The following is a 20,954-nucleotide window of genomic DNA, read 5'->3' on the forward strand; positions in this document are numbered from 1 at the left end:
TTAATTGCACACAACCATTCCTGCACCCATTTATGTTATTGATTTTTGCATTTCAGGCAGAACCATTACACCTCAAAATAGTTTCACGGTGACTGGAGATAAATGGACCTTGTTACACTGCTGCTCAGCTAATGACCTGGTGGAAAGCACACAGTCATTAGCTATGCCTCAAAAGGGTAACCTTGGTCTCCCAGGAGGCACACCGCCACCTGCTGGGTGACAAAATGTTGGCACACTGGACTACCTTGAGAATGATGGCATGGTGGCAACTTGCAGGAGAGGGAGCATTTGACTGCACAAGGCATGGTGTTTGTTGCAACAAAGTCAGACAGCCGACCAGTGGAGTCCTTGATGTTTACAGAGGTGATAGCAGTGATCTTGAGACTTCAATGGTTGTGAGGGCACAATCTCCCTGGGAAATCGTGTCACACTGTAAATTTGGCAAAATGGCAGTGTCCTGTCAGGCTGCTGTTAATTGTCAATGAATATGTGGATGTGATTTATAACTCCAGCACGATCTCTGATGTGCTTAATGCACTTGTACACATTTGACGAGCCTTTTTATAAATAAAAAAACTGTTTAGAGGATGTGTTTGACACGAACAAATGCCCCTTTTGCCCATCCCTTTTTGTTAAAAGAATGTTGTGGGTATTGTTTTGGCACTGACCTGCCAGGCCACTTTGGAGGACATTAAAAATCAATCACGTGGCACAGGACTACAATCACATGTAGCCCACACTGGGTAGGGCCAGCAGCTTCTTTCCCTCAATTGTGAGTGAACTAGCTGGGTTTTTAACAACAGTCGAGCAGCTTTGGGAGTTATTTTGCACGGTACCAATGTTACCATGTCTTCAGGGGAAGTGTTTTGGATTGCTATGGCTCTTGTGCAGTGACCAACATGGAATGGAGTTCCGACATCTGACCTAGCTGAACTTCATGTGAAGGGGAGCCTGCCTTTGCAAGCACTCTGGAAGAGGGAGGGTACGCAATGAGGGTTGCAATGCAAAGGCAGACTTTGGTGATTCCATAAAAACTAAATACAGAGAGAAAAAAAGTGGCTAAAAAAAATCAGCTTTCAATGAAAGTGGACACATGAAAACCATGTTCACCTATTGCTGCAGCACCACGACCGGCCAAGACGCTGAGTGTAGGTGAGACTGCTGCTGGAAAGTCTAATCTAGTATTTAGATTTTCATCCCGCTGCTAATTCCTACTTAGTTTTAAATAACTTGAACATACAAATGGGATATGGTCACACAGAGGTTGTTAGTTGGTGGCTGTATTACTAGATCAATAGTAAGGTGGAAGGTGATCTGGATATATGCGGTCAATTCCATTACGGCTGTTCAGGAATTTAAACTGAGTTGATGAAAATAATCTGGAATGAAAAGCTAGCTTTAGTAATTGGCAAATTACTTAATTGCTGTGAAAACCCTTCTGCTTTACTGATGTCCTTTGAGGGAGGAAACTGCTGCCCTAACCTGGCCTGACCCACATGTGACTCTAGACTCTTAACGGCCCTCTGAAATGGCCAAGCAAGCTATTGATTTGTTCAGCTTTAATGGTTCAATAATGCAATTCACCGTCATCTTTCTGAGAGCAATTAGGGATGGGCAAGAATACTGACTCAGCCAGTGCTGCTCACATCTCAAGCATGCGTACTCACAGCTGCTTGATCTGTTTCTCATTTTAAATTTCAAATTTGAGACATCCTTTCTCTCAGTTATCTGCTGCTTCTTCCAACTCTCTTATTGGCTGTCCAGCTTCAAAAGCCTACCTGCCTTTCCTCATTAGATCTGGCTCTCTAATTAGGCCAATTTGGGGAAAATCACAGCTAGGCCCCCAAACAGGGTTCTCACTCCATTCGAGCCTGACCACGGGGCTGGGTTGAGATGTCTGCAGGGAAAATCCTTCCCCAGGAATCAAACGTGAGATATTTCTTGTCTGTGCATCTCAGCTGAGTCCGAGCTTAACCTAAGTGATCTATCAAGAAGTCAAAACTTCTTAACGTATCGCAAGTATGGTTTCTCCTGCTTTGCGGAGAAGCTGAAGCTTAACATTGAGGATAGCAATGAGTGCTATCTGTGCTGCTTTCTGTGCAGCCTGTTGGACTGGGCCTCAGTTCACTGATAAGTATGCTAAATGAAGTGACCGACTGAAACAAGGAAGTTATAACAATGTTAAAATATCTCCAGTTCCTATTAAGGAACATTTTTCAGCTTTTTCTGGCTATTTCAAATGTTCAACTTTAGTGATTTTTAAAAAAAAATCTTTGCATGAATATTATTCCTCTCAACCCTTCCTTTCCCTTGTTAAGTATCGCTTCTGCTTCCCCCTGCTAGGTTTGAAATAGCACCTCGGTGGGTGTGTTACCTGCAGATTGCTGACTGGCTGTAGGCTGGTCCTTCTGCAGCACTCAGTGCTTGTCCAACCTGTGTCTGTGTCAGGCCAAGAGACAGTCGCCGGATCTTAAAATTCTTTGCAAATTCACGAATCTCTTCCAGGTTTATCCCATCCACCTCAGTGGGTGCATTTTGAGGCTCTAAAATGGCAAGAGAGAAGATTCTAGATTGGACTATTTGGTCAGCAAACAACTTTTTTCAGCATAACTTGGATTCTTTGAGAGGACTTAACCACAACTTTGGTAAAGTCAGCCAGATTCGTAGGCTAACAGTTTTATCTCTGTCCATCCTGCAGAAACTTGGTAGGCACAGAGTTAAAGTTAGCCAGCTGCTGCAAAGGCAACACGGTGGCTCAGAGGTTAGCACTGCTGCCTCACTGCACCAGGGACATGGGTTCAATTCCAGCCACAGACAGACTGTCTGTGTGGAGTTTGCACGTTTTCCCTGAGTCCATATGGGTTTCCTCCCACAATCCAAAGATGTGCAGATTAGGGTGGATTGGTTGTGCTAAATTGCCCACAATACTCAGGGATGTGCAGGTGAGGTAGGTTAGCCGTGGAGAATTATTGGGGTGGGGCATGTCCTGTGGAAGGTTGGTGTGGATTTGATGGGCCAATGGCTTGTTCCCACATTGTAGGGATTCTAGATACTCACCATGGATCCCACATTTTAAAGGGTATCTGCCAGAAGCAGTTTGGGGGGGTGGCGGGGTAGAGTTTGAATTTCCAGAGTAAATTGCTCGTCTTATTATTAATGATGCTGAAACGACTGGATTGTTCTCCGGTCCACAACTATCCTTCAGGGGAGGAAATCTGCCATCCTGACCCTGCTTTACCTGTGATTCCAGACCCACAGCAATGTAGTGGACATTTGAGTGGCCTCTGCAATGGCATAGCAAGCCAATCAGTTGTATCAAAACAGCAGAGAAAGAAAAGCAATGTACTGACACTACATGGCTTGCAGTGGCTCACCATCACCTTCTCAAGGCCAATTAGACATTGTCAATAACTGAAATGCTCACATCCTATGAACAAATTAAAATAAATTATGTAATTGGAGGTCTGGACAGTGATTCGAATCCTACTAGGAAGAGAAGTCTGGGCCAGGTGAGCTAAGTCCTTTTAGCTTTACTTTTAAAAAATTTACTGGTGGGGCTAGGTGGAGCAGATAACTTCTACAAATGCAGGGCACAATGCATCCTGTTGCCCAATTTGGCATTCCTGCCTGCCTACCAGCCTTAACTACTTCCCAGGTTTTGGGGACAAACAAATGACACTTGTTCTCACACTTCTGTGTGGCGAGAATCATTTGTCACCTGCCACAGCCTGGAGAAAGTGAGGACTGCAGATGCTGGAGGTCAGAGTTGAGAGTGTGGTGCTGGAAAAGCACAATAGGTCAGGCAGCATCCAAGGAGCAGGCGAGTTGACGTTTCAAGCATAAGGTCTTCATCAGGCTGAAAGTTAGTATCAAGGCCTTACAGACCAAAACCATAAACTCCTGTTGACTTATTACTGTCAAGGTCAGAGATGAAAATTTGCTCAAAATCTAGAGTCATGAAAACAGACCCTTCGGTCCAACCTGTCCATGCCAACCAGATATCCCAATCCTATCTAGTCCCACCTGCCAGCACCTGGCCCATATCCCTCCAAACCCTTCCTATTCATATACCCATCCAAATGCCTCTTAAGTGTTGCAATTGTACCAGCCTCCACCACATCCTCTGTCAGCTCATTCCATACACGTACCATCCTCTGTGTGAAAACGTTGCACCTTAGGTCTCTTTTATATCTTTCCCCTCTCACCCTAAACCTATGCCCTCTAGTTCTGGACTCCCCCACCCCAGGGAAAAGACTTTGTCTATTTACCCTATCCATGCCCCTCATAATTTTGTAAACCTCTATAAGGTCACCCCTCAGCCTCTGACACTCCAGAGAAAACAGCCTCAGCCTGTTCAGCCTCTCCCTGTAGCTCATCCTCCAACCCTGGCAACATCTTTATAAATCTTTTCTGAACCCTTTCAAGTTTCACAACATCTTTCCGATAGGAAGGAGACCAGAATTACATGCAATATTCCAACAGTGGCCTAACCAATGTCCTGTACAGCTGCAACATCTAAGTTGAAATAACAATGTAAGCATGGTTTAATGATGAGTTTCAGCATGAACTATTAAGAGAACTCAGTTGTGTCAGTTTTTTTGTTATAAACCAATGTCATTCATTGACCCAACTCTGGCCCCAAACTAGACAGATTTTCTGCATTTACATTGGCTTTCTGGATGCTGAGAAATCCAGGCATAGCAGGGCCAAAGGTCACCTAATACTGCCATGGTTTGGAATTTCCAGAACAGAGTCCCGTGAGTTTCTGAAACAGAGATGTTTTGAACTTGCAGCCCTCTCAGAGTGCTCAGGCAGAGGGAAAGAAGCAATCGATGCTGGACACCCAGCAAGTGCAGCACCAGTAACTTCTCCAAATTATGTAGAAAGGAAGGAAGGAGAGCAATACCTGTGGAGCTGGAACCTTGTGAAAGAAGAATTGCCTAACAGTATGAAATTCTGCAGGATGACTTAAAGTCACAAACGTCTTCTCACTTGGTGTTATCAGCAAAGAGGCAAATCACCATGCTGCTTAATTTTCACAACCATTTGCAATACCAAAGTTGTAAGGACTGCATTTTGATAGGCAATTGATGCCTAGTTCCCAACTGCATTTAACTTCATTCAAAATGACAGATTAGCAAAGAGACATCAACATGGGGCTCAAGCTGCAAGGACATTATAGTGAATTCACAAGATGCTTAAAGCTTCAGTTTCACTGTTAACAAGAGGGGGGTCTGTCATGCTGCTGTCATGAGCAAAGGCTCGATGACATTATAGTTATCTTTTAAAAAACTAACCTAACCCTAACTGAATCCAAGGAGCTAAAAATCTTGGCTGCTATGTCACTTGACCAAACAGCTACAGGCTCTAAGTGGATTACAGCAAGACACGTCCAGACATGCTGAGATTCCTGAAATACCAGGAGTTCACTAACAGACAATGGAAGTCATGATTTGAAGATGCTGGTGTTGGACTGGGGTGTACAAAGTTAAAAATCACACAAGTAAAAAATGAGGTCTGCAGATGCTGGAGATCACAGCTGAAAATGTGTTGCTGGTCAAAGCACAGCAGGCCAGGCAGCATCTCAGGAATAGGGAATTCGACGTTTCGAGCATAAGCCCTTCTCGAAACGTCGAATTCTCTATTCCTGAGATGCTGCCTGGCCTGCTGTGCTTTGACCAGCGACACATTTTCAGCTAAAAATCACACAACACCAGGTTATAGTCCAACAGGTTTAATTGGAAGCACTAGCTTTCGGAGCGCTGCTCCTTCCACAACCACCTGATGAAGGAGCGGCGCTCCGAAAGCTAGTGCTTCCAATTAAACCTGTTGGACTATAACCTGGTGTTGTGCGATTTTTACTTTCGACAATGGAAGGTATGAGAATTCTAGAAACAGCACACGGGGGAAGAACTTCAAAAGGAATCAGCAAAACTGACTTCAAAATTGATTTCAAAATTGACTTAAAATTTCAACATGTTGAGCTTTTGGACTGTATCAAGAAACCTGGCTAAGAATAGCCAGTGTGTAGAATTCTAAGAAGGCTTTGAGAACCACTGTCAGTGGGAGTTTTGGCAGAAGGAGGACAAAGAGAAAAAGGATACAGAAAGTTGGAGAAAAATCAAGCAGTGTGAAAGTGCTGAAACAGCAGAACTAGTGACCTGCAACGACAGTGAACAGTTGGATAATGTTGTCAGACTGTTTGAAAGCATTGGTCCCTATGGGTCTCTGTGTATTTGCAAAATTTATTACCTATGAATGAACAAATATGTAGACATGTTTGGAAAATGTTTCTAAGGATTTACTATACACTGAAAGTCGATCTAATGTTCAAAGATGTGTCGGTTAGGTGGACTGGCTGTGCTAAATTGTCCAGTGTTCAGGGATGTGCAAGCTCGATGGGTTAGCCATGAGATAAGCAGGGTTATGGGGATAGGGTAAGGGGGGTGGGTCTGAATGGGATGCTCTTCAGAGGGTTGGCGTGAAATTGATGGGCCGAATGGCCGACTTCCACACTGCATGGATTTTATGATTCTACACACAAGTTGACTCCAAGAGTTTTGACCTAAAAAACAATTTTTCATTTACTCCATGTCAAGGTGTTTCTAGTTTATTCAGGGAATCAACTCCCAAAAAATTCAGAACCACAGTGTAATCCTGAAGGTGTTAATGATTTGATTTCATTGTAATAACAATAAGTACTCGTAAGAAAATACTGAAAACATTTTTAGTTTTTAAGCTTTGTTTTTAGTTATTCAAGCTTTTATGCAGAGCGGATTATAAATGACAATAAATATGAATTTTTCAGCATTGTTAGTTTACACTGTGATAGTCTTTTTTGGATTTCAGTTGGGCATAAATAACGCACCCATATCAACCCCTTGAAAATGTGACCCGTGTAAAAGTCACTTTTGGCCTAAAAAAATTGGTCTCAATGATTTGAGTTTTAGGTGAGTGTTACACTAACACTAGGTAAGATTCAGACTGAATGAAAGTTTGAAAGGAACAAAAACACAAATTGCTGGAAAAGCTCAACAGGTCTGGCAGCATCTGTGAAGAGAAATCAGAGTTAATGTTTTGGTCGAATGACCTTCCTCAGGACTGATAGTAGCTAGGAAAATGTCAGTTTCTATGCTGAAGATAGGGTTGGGGGGAGGGGGTAAGGAGTAAACAATAGATGGGGATAAAACTCAAAGAGAGAGAACAGTTGGATAGACAAAGGAGTGGATAATGATCTGGCTGGGAGGGTGAATAGCTGTTAATGGGCACTGTTAGTGGCTAAAAATGGGTTCTGTAATAACGGATTAGCCAAATGTTTGAAAGGAACTGTTTATATATTGTACTGACAGCTAGAACTCGGTTGGTCTGTACTGTTACAGCAATGTTAGAAAGGCGCGCTACTTATCAATTGTGTTTCCAATTTGCGAGCGCACTTTTCTGAGGTTCATTTTTAATTGAAGCCCTTTGTATATGGGTGGTACAGTGGGACAATGGTTAGCACTGCTGCCTCACAGTGCCAGAAACCCAGGTTCAATTTCTGAGTTGCCTCAGGCAACTGTCTGTGTGGAGTTTGCACATTCTCCCAGTGTCCGCGTGGGTTTCCTCCGGGTGCTCTGATTTCCTCCCACAGTCCAAAAATGTGCGGGTTGGGTGAACTGGCCATGCTAAATTGCCCGTAGTGTTGGGTGAAGAGGTAAATGGAGGGGAATGGATCTAGGTGGGTTGCCCTTTGAAGGGTCGGTGTGGACTTGTTGGGCCGAAGGGCCTGTTTCCACACTGTAAGTAATCTAATCCAATCATAACCCCAGAAGTGCCAAGTGGATAACCCATAAGTGAGTCAATTTGATTCACTCCACATGATGTCAAGAAATGGATGGAGGCACTGGAGACTGCAAAGACCCTGACAACATTCCAGCAATATTACTGAAGACATGTGCTCCAGAACTTGCTGCTCCCCTAGCCAAGCTGTTCCAGTACAGTTATAACACTGGCATCTGCCCAACAATGTGGAAAATTGCCCAGCTATGTCCTGTACATAAAAAGCTGGACAAATCCAACCCGGCCAATCACTGCCCCATCAGTCTACTCTCGATCATCAGGAAAGTGATGGAAGGTGTCACCAACAGGGCTATCAAGCAGCACCTGCTCAGCAATAACCTGCTCAGTGACGCCCAGTTCGGGTTCCACCAGGGTCACTCAGCTCCTGACCTCATTACAGCCTTGGTTCAAACATGGACAAAAGAGCTGAATTCCAGAGGGGAGGGGACAGTGACTGAGTGAAAGCAAGAATCAAATAAGGCCACTGTGCAAAATAACGTGAATGGGACTAAGAATGTTAAGAAGACAAGCCTTAAGGCCTTGTGTCTGAATGCACAGAGCATTTGCAATAAAGTGGATGAATTAGTCACGCAAATAGACATAAACAGGTCTGATATAGTTGGGATTATGGAGACATGACTGCAGAATATTGAGAGGTATTGAGGACAGATAAAGAGGAAAAGGAGATGGAGGAATCATCACTGGTTAAACAGGACATTAATGCAATAGTGAGGAAGGATATTAGCTCTGATTTGATTTGACCAATCACAATGCAAATTGAAATCGCCCATAGTTACAGCTGAATCTTTGTTGCCTACATCTCTAATTTCCTGTTTAATGCCTTCCCTAATATTACACTACAATTTAGGGGTATGTACACAAACCCCATTATTATTTTCTCCCCACGGTGTTTCTACATTCTACCCATACAGATTCCTGGGATGGCAGGACTGACGCATGAAGACAGACTGGATCAGTTAGGATTATATTCACTGGAGTTTAGGAGAATGAGGGAGGGATGGATCTCATTGAAACCTACAGAATTCTAACAAGACTAGACAGAGTAAATTCAGGAATGAAGTTCCCAATGGCTGGGGAATCCAGAACCAGTGTCCACAGTCTACAGATAGAGGACTTAGGACTGAGATGAGGAGAAATGTCTTCACCCAGAGTGGGGAGCCTATGGAATTCTCTGCCACGGAAAGCGTCCAAGGCCAAAATACTTAATGTTTTCAAGAAGGAATTATAGATCTTCTGGCTAAAGGGATTGTGGGATATGGGGAGAAAGCAGGAACAGGGGACTGAGTTGGATGATCAAACATGATCATATTGAACAGGCAATAAACAAAGAAATAACTAATGCCTGTAAAAATGGTACAGCAATTATCACGGGAGATTTTAAGCTACATGTCGATTGGTCGAACCAGCTCGGTCAGGGTAGCCTTGAGGAGGAGTTGTTGAGTGTATCCGTGATAGTTTTCTTGAACAGTATGTAATGGAACCAATGAGGGAGCAAGCTATCCTAGATCTGGTCCTGTGTAATGAGACAGGAATAATTAATGACCTCATAGTTAGGGATCCTCTTGGAAGGAGTGATCAACAGTGTGGTTGAATTTAGAATGCAGATGGAGAGTGTGAAGATAAAATCCAATACCAGGGTCCTGTGCTTGAACAAGGGGGACTACAATAGAATGAGGGAGGACCTGGCTAAAGTAGACTGAAAACAAAGAGTTTATGGTGGGACAGTTGACGAATAGTGGAGGACTTTCAAAGCAATTTTTCAAAGTGCTCAGCAAAAGTATATAACAGTGAAAAGAAAGGACCAGAGGAAAAGGGGTAATCTGCCATGGGTATCTAAGGAAATAAGGGAGGCTATCAAATTGAAAGAGAAGGCATACAAAGTGGCCAAGATCAATGGGAAACAAGAAGATTGGGAACGCTTTAAAGGTCAACAGAAAGCCACAAAAAGAGCTATGAAGAAAAGTAAGATGGATTATGAGAAAAAATTAGCTCAGAATATAAAGACAAATAGTAAAAGTTTATTTGAGCTACAGGGAGAGGCTGAACAAGCTGGGGGTGTTTTCCCTGGAGTGTCGGAGGCTGAGGGGTGACCGTATAGAGATTTACAAAATTATGAGGGGCATGGATAGGGTAAATAAGCAAAGTCTTTTCCCTGGGGTTGGAGTCCAGAACTAGAGGGCATAGGTTTAGGGTGAGAGGAGAAAAGATATAAAAGAGACCTAAGGGGCAACTTTTTTCACACAGAGGGTAGTGCGTATATGGAATGAGCTGCCAGAGGAAGTGGTGGAGGCTGGTACAATTGCAACATTTAAGAGGCATTTGGATGGGTATATGAATAGGAAGGGTTTGGAGGGACATGGGCCAGGTGCTGGCAGGTGGGACTAGATTGGGTTTGGATATCTGTTTGGCATGGACGGGTTGGACCGAAGGGTCTGTTTCCATGCTGTATATCTCTATGACTCTCATAAATATATAAAACAAAAAAAAGCGTAGCTCACTGGTCCTTTCGAGGGTGAGAAGAGGGATTTAGTAATGGGATATGAGGAAATGGCCAAGATGTTGAACAGGCATTTTGTGTTGGTCTTCACAGTGGAGGACATGAATAACATGCCAGTAATTGACAAAGAGACAAATGTAGTGAGGACCTGGAAACAATCATTATGACGATAAAGGTAGTGTTAGGCAAGCTAATAGAGCTAAGGGTAGACAAGTCTCCTGGACTTGATGAAATGCATTCCAGGGTACTAAAAGAGATGGTGGGAGAAATAGCAAATGCGCTTCTGGTAATTTTCCAAAATTCACTGGACTCTGGGGCAGTCCCAGCAGATTGGAAAACAGCAAATGTGACGCTACTGCTTAAAAAAGGAGGTAGACAAAAGATGGGTAATTATAGATCGGTTAGGTTAACCTCTGTCATGAGGAAAATGCTCGAGTCTATTATCAAGGAAGAAATAGCAAGGCATCTAGTTAGAAATTGTCCTGTTGGGCAGACGCAGCATGGGTTCATGAAGGGCAGGTCATGTTTAACTAATCTACTGGAATTCTAGGAACAGCACAGTGGACAAGTGGGACCCAGTAGATGTGGTATATCTAGATTTCCAAAAGTCATTCGACAAGGTGCCACACAAAAGGCTGCACAAGATAAAGATGCAAGGTGTTAACGGTCAATGTATTAGCATGGATAGAGGATTAGTTAACTAACAGAAAGAAAAGAATGAGGATAAATGAGTGCTTTTGTGACTGGCAATCAGTGACGAGTGGTATGCCTCAGGGATCAATGTTGGGACCAGAATTATTCACTATTTACATAGATAATTTGGAGTTGGGGATAACATGTGGTGTGTCAAAGTTTGTGGATGATACAGAGATGAGTGGTAGAGCAAAGTGTGCAGAGGACTGTGAAACTTCGCAAAGGGCCAGAGATAGTTGAAGTGAGTGGGCAAAGGTCTGGTAGATGGAGTACAATGTTAATAAATGTGAAGTCATCCGTTTTGGTAGGAATAACAATAAAAAGGACTATTACATGAATGGTAAAAAATGGCAGCGTGCTGCTGTGCAGAGGGACCTGGGTGTCCTTGTGCATGAATCACAGAAGGTTGGTCTGCAGGTGTGACAGGTAATTAGGAAGGCAAATGGAATTTTGTCCTTGATTGGTAAAGGGATTGAGTTTAAAAGCAGGGAGGTTATGTTGCAGCTGTACAAGGTGCTGGTGAGACCACACCTGGAGTACTGTGTGCAGGTTTGGTCTCCTTACTTGAGAAAGGACGTGCTGGCGCTGGAGGGAGTGCAGAAGAGGTTCATGAGATTGATTCCAGAGTTGAGGGGGTTGGTCATTGAGGAGAAACAGAGTAGACTGGGATTATACTGATTGGAATTTCGAAGAATGAGGAGGGATCTTAGAGAAACATATAAAATTATGAAGGGAATAAATAGGATAGAAGTGGAGAGGATATTTCCACTTGCGGGTGAAACTAGGACAAGAGGGCAGAGCTTCAAAATTAGGGGGAGCAAATTTAGGACTGAATTGAGAAGAAACTTCTTCACCCAGTGGGTTGTGAATCTATGGAATTCCTTGCACAGTGAAGTAGTTGAGGCTTCCTCAGTAAATGTTTGATTGATTGATTTTTGAACAGTAAAGGAATTAAGGGTTATGGTGAGAGGATGGGTAAGTGGAGCTGAGGCTATGAAAAGATCAGCCATGTTCTTATTGAGTGGTGGAGCAGGCTGGATCACCTATTCCTGTTCCTAGTTCTTATATTCTTATGAATGGCAGAACAGGCTTGAAGGGCTGAATGGTCCGGTCCACTCGTACTCTTATTTTATACATTTCTAACTGGACAGTTGTTGATTAAGTTTGAAAAAACATTCTCCATCTGTAATTAAGCCATATAAAATGAGCGTAGAATTGCTAACTTTCTGTGCTTAATACATCTGAAACATATGAAAGTATGACATGTGATAATCAATGTATTTTATTCAAAGGTCTACATGACAGTGACATGTTTGATTGCTCGGTGCTCCCCATTGTCCCAAGCTGCCTGTCTCACTCTCTGTGCAAAAGGCAATGCAAGCCACAGGGGTGGGCAGCCTACAAGTCAGTGAGCGCACACTCAGAAAGCAGTGTGAAGTACACAGAGGTTGGCAGTTTCCAGATAAGCACAAAGTAGCAAGTGCTAAGAAATGAAAAGAAGGGCCATAAGATACATCCTGTGCAGATGCATGAGATTTGTGTTTGTCCTTGTGTGCAAAACAACCTGGCAGAAGCAGGCAAATCTGATGAGTCCCTGAACTCCAAAGTGGAATGTTGAAAGGCTGAAGTAGTGTGTGCGTTGATCTGACAGCTGGTACGATGATGTGGTGAGGTTGGTGGCTTGCCAATGACTAGTTACATGGGTGAAAGGTTGAAGAGGATAATGTCCATGGAGACAGGGTATGAAAGGTTTAAGTTATAAAGAAAGGCTGGATAGGCTGGGACTTATTTCAATGAAGCAAAGGAGGTTGAGAGGCGACCTTATAGAAGTTCATAAAATAATGAGGGATATAGATAGAATTAATGGTAGTTGTCTTTCCCTAGGATGGGGGACTCCAAGATTAGGGGGCACATTTTTAAGGTGAGAGGAGAGAGATTTAAAAAAGACACAAGGGGCAAATATTTTACACAGAGGGTGGTTCACGTGTAGAATGAACTTCCGGAGGAAGTGGTGGGTGTGGGCTCAGTTACAATGTTTAAAAGACACTTGTACATGAACAGGAAATGTTTGGAGGGATATGGGCCAGGAGCAGGCAGGTGGCACTAGTTCATTTTGGGATTATGGTTGGCATGGACTGGTTGGACCGAAGGGTCTGTATCTGTGCTGTATGGCTGTGATGGCTGGAACGCGCATTCAGCGGGCCGCAAGGTACCCACTCGGAATTATAGGTCAGGAATTTGTGCCATTGTGTAGTTAAGGCTTTCATGACATGCCAAGACATGGAAAGAAGATTGTCACTGCTCAATGATGAGATTCTGAAGTTGCCATTTCAGCCTTGAGGGGAAATCAATTCTCAACATTGAGAATTTGATTTTTTCATCCTTACTGTATTTCCCAACTTTCTCGCCATTACTCATGACAGAGAGAGGGAAATCCTTAAATGTAGGAAAATGGGAAACAAAGAAGTTAATGATGATGATGATATAGATGATTATAGATGTGATATCGACAGTCACAAATTGTTTGGAGGCAAAGAAGTGAAGAATATGATACCAGAGAACTGTAATCAGTACAATGGATGTCAGAATGTAAGTAAAAGGTTCACAGAGTGAGAGAAAGTTACTCTTTGATAAGGATAAGATAGAGATATAGCAGGCTTAGAGCAGGAGCAGAGACTAGATTAGAGTGGTGCTGGAAAAGCACAGCAGGTCAGGCAGCATCTGAGGAGCAGGAAAATTGACATTTCAAGCAAAAGCCCTTCATCATGAATTCCTGATGAAGGGCTTTTGCCTGAAATGTCGATTTTCCTGCTCCTTGGATGCTGCCTGACCTGCTGTGCTTTTCCAGCACCACTTTAATCTAGACTCTGGTTTCTAGCATCTGCAGTCCTTGTCTTTACCTTAGAGCAGGAGCAGTCTAGCTAAACAACCTCAAAGAGTCCAGTACATACATTTAACCCCTAGAGAGAACCCTTGGTGGATAGAATCCATCAAGATATAATGATGCTGGCTTGACCTTATATTTCACAGTACATGGATACAGTTGTAGCAGCCTACAGCATGCTAGCATCGATAGTCAAAGCACTCGATATGGTCTGAACTGCCAAAATGCAAACCTCAGCTGACCCAAACCCACTGCAATGAGCTTTTTACCCTTAATTCTTAATGAACCATCTCCATGGCAATATTATATCACATGGGCATTTGTTGGAACCTTATGATATTATAATCTGCCCTCTTTCAGAATACTCCCCAGCCCACTTTGCTCTTAAAGGGACATCACACAAAATAAACCATTGGCTTTATGACCCATCGGTCATTAAAAGGAACAGTTAACAGTAAATTGGCTATTCACAGTGTAAAACAAGCTTGGAGCACAAGGAGCAGCAGGAGGTGATCTCAACAAGCAGATGTTTACCCTAATCTTTGAAGAACTGTACACTCCCCGTCCCCTTGGTGTCAAACATGCCTTTCAGCTCCTTTATTGACAACTTTATTGGGATCAGGGAGGTGGGAACAGTTCCAAAGCTGCACACTGGGAGTCTAAGGCTAAGGTTTCTCTTGTCTCACATAGCCAGCTCCAGAAATGAGCTGCTGCTGCCTGTATGTCTGCATGGAGCTTCTCTGCAGTCCACTTTCATCTATGTAGTTCCATCAGCACACAGCCAAGTGGCAGAGGATGGAGGGTTGGAGAAGGTCAGATTCCCACAAAATGTTTCCATGCTGAAAGTGAGCAGCATCAGCCACTTGCCACTATCACACAGGATCTGCAGCTGCAGACACCAAGTAGATGGCAAGGGTCATGTCTGAAGCCACACCCAGGAAGCCCTGAGGAACTACTGGAGTTAAAGACCATAAAACCATAATGTGCCTTCCAATCTGTCCCAAATGCTGCAGTCTGGACTTCCATGGATGGGTCTACAATGTTAATATAAATTTCAGGAATGCTCTGTGTGGCACAGTTGGTCTCCAAAGTGAAGATATCCTTGTGATGCTCCTGGCGCATTCACCTTTTAAGGCAGCCTCTGAAACATGAGTCCAGAGTCTCTACACTTCCCGCACCCCCATCTACCCAATCTCAATGGAGGAGTGGGTTTACCATTCTTGTCTTCTGATTCCCTGGTCTCCTAATCTGTCAGTCACTTGGGTAGTGTTGTCTAACCACTGTCTCCTGGTGTCCGCGTATGTTCAAGTGGATGCAGAGTGATGTCAACAGCATGGGTTCAATTCCCGCATTGGATAAGGTTACCATGAAGGGCTCTCCTTCTCAACTGCTCCCCTCGCCTGAGGCATAGTGACCCTCAGGTTAAACCACTACTGGTCATCCTTCTAACGAGAAAGCAGCTCTCTGGTCAGGTAGGATTATGGCGATTTTACCTTCTCCTGCAGCAACTCTTGATAAAGCCTTTAGTCGGGCTTTTGTTTTGCAACTCACTGCTGCCTGAATGACATCAGGGTGCCACATGCCCACTTACTCATTCTATTTGATCAACAGAAATTTAATGTACTCGCCAATTCCAAGTGACACCAAGTCTCTTCCTGAGCGAACACGCAGCTAATACCCGATAGTCATTGCGATTTGCACTACCCACCCCACATTTTAAAAATATTTCACCTGCAGGTACAGCTCCAGGGAAGTGAGTCTGAAAAGCCACCACTTTTTAGTCGCCTGTTCTCTACTTTATGTTCGAATTTGTCTTCTTGAAGAAAGAAAAAGCATGGTGCATTTCTTGCCTACGTTTGTCGCTGAATTCCTTATGACACTGAGCATCACTGTCAAAGCACAGATGCTGCTGAGACACTGGAAACAACTTAATAAGTTTTTGTTTCCAAAAGTGATTGAGGGGAGAAAAAGTTTCCCATAAAAACAGCATTTTAATTGATGTTAGCAGTCTTGTTTTTGGACAGTCTTGTTCTTCCCCTCACTTGAAATATTCCCAATAAAACAGAGCGGTTCAGAAGTAAGGTGATACTTTACAGATCTGCAGGGTTACTGTAGTATCAACTGAGAAACATTGGGTTGTGGTTGCTCTCTCCTTAGGTCCACAGCGAAGACAACTCCAGACTACCCACACTTGCCCAAGTGCACAGCTGGGCTTCAAAGATGGCTCCAGGGATTCTGGGATATCCTGGCCAGTATTCCGCCTTTGGTGAGTGGGAGAATAGGATGATATAAGGGGATGGTCTATTGGTAATGAGGTGAGTTTGGCAAGATGAGAAAAGCCGCTGGACCTCCTGGAGAGGAACGCTTCATGAAACTCACCAAAAATGACACTGAGCTGATTTCTGGTAAGATTCAGCCCAGAGAACCTATGCTAAAGTAAAAACTGAAAATGCTGGAGAAACTCAGCATCTGTGGAGAGAGAAACGGAGTTAACATATAGAGTCTGATATGACTCCTCTTCAGAACTTAGATTATGCTATGTAGGGGGTGGCACGGTGGCTCAGTGGTTAGCTCTACTGCCTCACAGCACCAGAGTCCCAGGTTCAATTCCAGCCTCGGGTGACTGTCAGTGTGGAGTTTGCACATTCTCCCCATGTTTGCGTGAGTTTCCTCCAGGTACTCTGGTTTCCTTCCACACTCCAAAGATGTGCAGATTAGGTGAATTGGCCATAGTGATAGGGGCATTAGTCAGAGGGAAACGGGTCTGGGTCAGTTACTCTTCGGGGGGTCGGTGTGGACTGGTTGGGCCGAAGGACCTGTTTCCACAGTATAGGGAATCTAATCTAATCAAAACCGATGTGAAATTTTGGTTAGATGACACTTGGAACACCGTGAACAGTTCTGGTTGACATATGGAAAGGACATAAAGATACTGAAGAATGTTCCAAAAGGATTTTCTGCGACAATATTGGTTATTAGAACAGAGTGGGGCTGTTTTCTTGAGGAAAGGAAAGAGTGAGGGTTAGACCTGATCGAGGTCTTTAAAATTATGAAAGGATGTTGAGACAAACATTTCCATTTGTGGATGAGTCCAGAATGAGGGACCTTAAATATAACTTAGGCACCAAGAAATCCCATCGGAGTTCAGGAGAAAATTCTTTACTCAGACAGTGGAGAAAATGTGGAACTCAATACCATGTGGACCAGTAGGTGAACAGTATTGATGCAATTAAGGGTAAACACATGAGGGAGAAAGGACAAGAGGGCTGTATTGATCTGCCTAGATAAAGAAGGATGGGAGGGGGCTTGTGTGAAACAGAAATACTGCCATGGTGAATCTGTCGAGTCCAATGTCCTGTTTCTATGCTACACTTAATACTAAGTAAGACATGCATGCATACACAACACACATCACTTGTAAAGTGACAGTTCAAGGTATTTAGATGGTCAATGCAGAAATGCAGTAATAACAGTAATTAATCAATTAGGTGACTGTATATTTAGCAGCAGACAATAGTTTTCATGATTTTGGTCCAATACGTACTGCTGACTAGTTGTCCAACACTGGCAGCAGACGAAGTGCTGCTTGGTGTAATCGGTTCAGTCGGTGCAGTGGCTGTGGTTGGTGTCACACTGGGTTGCGTAACAGAAGCCATTGTCTGGAGAGTTTGTACCTTAGAGAAAAGGAGAAGAAATAAAGTTCAAAGCTTAGCGTGATTTTCATTTAGAGCATATTGGCCCAGCACCAGAGACACTCTGCTGAAATACTCACAGATTGCCCCAAAGAAGATTAGATTTGAACTTTCCGAGTTATCAGATCTTTCACACGGAGGCAAGAACATTTTAGGATCTTTCAAGGATGTGGTTTTTATTCAAGGTGTTCATGTCTACATTACGTTACATGAGGTCCAGGAGACAGTCACTGATGCTTGTTATCCAACCAGGCCATCTTACAAATTCATAAATTGATAAAATTAATTCATAATTTGATTCATAATTGATTCATAAAATGATTTTGTTACAATGCATTTTTTGACTAACTTTGATGGGACTTTTGTGGTGCAGTGGTAGTGTCCATACCTCAGGTCTAGAACACTTGGGTTCAAATCCAACCTGCTCCAGACACGTCATACCATGCCTGAGCAGGTTACTTAGAAATAGCTGTGACCAACTTTGTAGCACTCAGTTCCTGACAGCAGATGGCACTCTGTACTATACCATCTGACCATAAATGTGAAGAAATATTAGTTAGGCTTAATGCAGGAGGTAGTTCACTAATTGGGCACAGCCCACAAAGGAGCACAGGCATCTTGCTAATAGAGGGAGGACAATCGGTTAAATATAGTTTGAAAGTTACCACTCTGCTAGTTCTTTCTACGACAAATACAAACTGACAGAAGTTACATTAATGTCATGAACAAGCATTCAAAGATATTCCACATAACTACAGTGCGTGCAAATCACTTTCAACTAAGTACGAACACAATGTTACCAGTGAACTTAAAATATTCAATTCTTCCATATTGCTCACTCTTGCTCTCATTTTCTGCTGTTCACTAAATTACTACCAGGCCAAGGCAAACTTGATTACATAACTGTCTGAATGTTTGAAACGAGAAAAGTTATCGGGGACATCTAAGCTACGTTACTTTGTCAATGACACAGCGTGGTTCTCTTAAATTCTCATTCCAGCCTGCACAACTTGCTTTCAGAACTTTTTTTTCTGAGAGAGCGTAAAGTGTATTTTACTAAGGAGTTTCACACCGAGCTAGTACATTGGGGTTCAGCCAATGGCAAAGTTTCACCTTAGCAACAGAAAAGTGGTTTTGTAGCTCTGTACCAAGAATTGCTAATCCTCACAGTAAGGAAACAGTTTTGTAAATAATCATAAAAATAACTCAGAGAAATATCTGAAGTTGAGGAGAGAGAAGAAACAAATCCGAAATGGGGGTCGCAAAGAAATTACGCGCAGAAATTTCTGCTCCCTTGAGTGGCAAAGGCAATTATAGAGTCATAGAGATGTATAGCACGGAAACAAACCCTTCGGTCCAACCCATCCATGCCAACCAGATATCCCAACCCAATCTAGTCCCACCTGCCAGCACCCGGCCCATATCCCTCTAAACCCTTCCTATTCATATACCCATCCAGTTGCCTTTTAAATGTTGCAATTGTACCAGCCTCCACCACTTTAACAAGCAAGGTACTGACAATACTCAACCAGCCTGCAGTTGCAACACAGTGTCCAACATTAGATGTGATTCTACCTGATTTGTCCTGCCCAAATACCCACCACCATTCCTTGCCTTTCTTGCTTCATTCTACAACCTCCCCTTGTAATCTTGACAGCCATCAGGATGGGATAGCCACTCAGTCCATCAGAGTACAAGTGCTGCTCTAGCAGTCTGGTAATGATAGCCGCAGTCATTCTTATTCTCCACTTGTGTTTTTTTTCCTCCCATGAGCTGCAGCAAATGCCAGCACGGTTGGTAAACTGAAGGCTTGCTCATTCTCCTCCACCTTCATGGGAGCTATTCACCTGCTGTGTCTCCCTCTCGGAGGCTGTGCAGTGGCCACTGGAGGTTGCTGTTCTGAATAAGTTTGCTGACGATATTGCAATTGATTAAATCCTCAGGGGAAAATCAGAATCTTTTTCTCAACATCAGGAATCCGATCTCATTCTCACTGTATATGCACTTTTCTCGGTGACCTTATAGAGGTTTACAAAATCATGAGGGGCATGGATAGGGTAAAGTCTTTTCCCTGGGGTTAGGGTGTCCAGAACTAGAGGGCATAGGTTTAGGGTGAGAGGGGAAAGATATAAAAGAGATCTAAGAGGCAACTTTTTCACACAGAGGGTGATACGTGTATGGAATGAGCTGCCAGAGGATGTGGTGGAGGCTGGTACAATTACAACATTTAAGAGGCATTTGGATGGGTATATGAATAGAAAGGGTTTGGAGGGATATGGGCCGGGTGCTGGCAGGTGGACGAGATTGGGTTGGGATATCTGGTCGGCATGGACGGGTTCGACCGAAGGGTCTGTTTCCATGCTGTACATCTCTATGACTCTATGACAATACTCCAGGTGTGGTCTCACCAAGGCACTGTACAACTGCAGCAAGACATCCCTGCTCCTGTACTCGAACCCTCTCACTATGAAGGCCCAACATCCCATTGACCTTCTTCACTTCCTGCTGCCTTCTGCAGGCTTACTTATAGTGACTGGTGTACAAGGACACCTGGGCCTCATTGCACCTCCCCCTTTCCCAATCTGTCACCACTCAGAGAATAACCTGCCTTCCCGTTTTTGCTCCCAAGTGGATACCCTCACATTTATCCACATTACACTGCATCTGCCATGCATGTCCCCATTCACTCAATATGTCCCAATGACATCTTTGCATCTTCCTCTCTTCACCCTCCCACCCAGCTTTGTGTCATCTGCAAACTCGAAGATATTACATTGAGTTCCCTCATCTAAATCACTAATATATATTGGGAATAGTTGGAGTCCAAGCACTGATCTCCGTGGTACCTATCATTGTTTGCCACTGCAGAAAAAGACCAGTTTATTCCTACTCTATGTTTCCCATCTATCAATCTTTTCTCTGTCCATGTCAGGACACTTCCCCCAATCCCATGCTTTATGTTTACATACTAGTCTCTTCTGTGGCACCTTATTAAAAATCTTCTGAAGGTCCAAATAAACCATATCAATGGGTTCCCCTTTATCCACTCTATTATCTACATCCTCAAAAAATTCCAGTAGATTTGTCAAACATGATTTTCCTTTCGTAAATCCATGCTGACTCTGTTGGATCCTGTCACTGTTTTCCAAGTGCTCAGCTATTAAGGCTCAACTAATAAATCTTGTATAATGGACTCTAGCATTTTCTCCATTACCGATGGAATGGAAATGCTCACTATGCTACACAACCCTGCCTTTATTGGATCATTGGCAGTTGGGTCTGTGTGTGGGGGGCGGGGAAGGGGGGGGTGGGAGAGAAGGAATGGGGTGGCAAAGTTTCAGTCGTCCTA

At 43.5% G+C, this 20,954-nt stretch overlaps 1 protein-coding gene across 3 annotated transcripts in view; it reads right to left on the reverse strand.

Annotated features, from left to right (window-relative positions):
- Positions 1 to 20,954, reverse strand: part of pou6f1 (POU class 6 homeobox 1) — a 132,624-nt gene that overhangs the window by 27,591 nt on the left and 84,079 nt on the right. For all 3 annotated transcript variants that reach the window (XM_060820947.1, XM_060820945.1, XM_060820946.1), the window contains exons 9-10: positions 17,458 to 17,587; positions 2,375 to 2,543 (exon numbers count right to left, since the gene is read on the reverse strand). In XM_060820947.1, coding sequence (XP_060676930.1) covers positions 2,375 to 2,543; positions 17,458 to 17,587 — 299 coding nt within the window. The remainder of the gene's footprint in view (positions 1 to 2,374; positions 2,544 to 17,457; positions 17,588 to 20,954) is intronic.

This window comes from Hemiscyllium ocellatum, chromosome X, assembly GCF_020745735.1.
Source record: "Hemiscyllium ocellatum isolate sHemOce1 chromosome X, sHemOce1.pat.X.cur, whole genome shotgun sequence".
Classification (NCBI taxonomy): Eukaryota; Metazoa; Chordata; class Chondrichthyes; order Orectolobiformes; family Hemiscylliidae; genus Hemiscyllium; species Hemiscyllium ocellatum.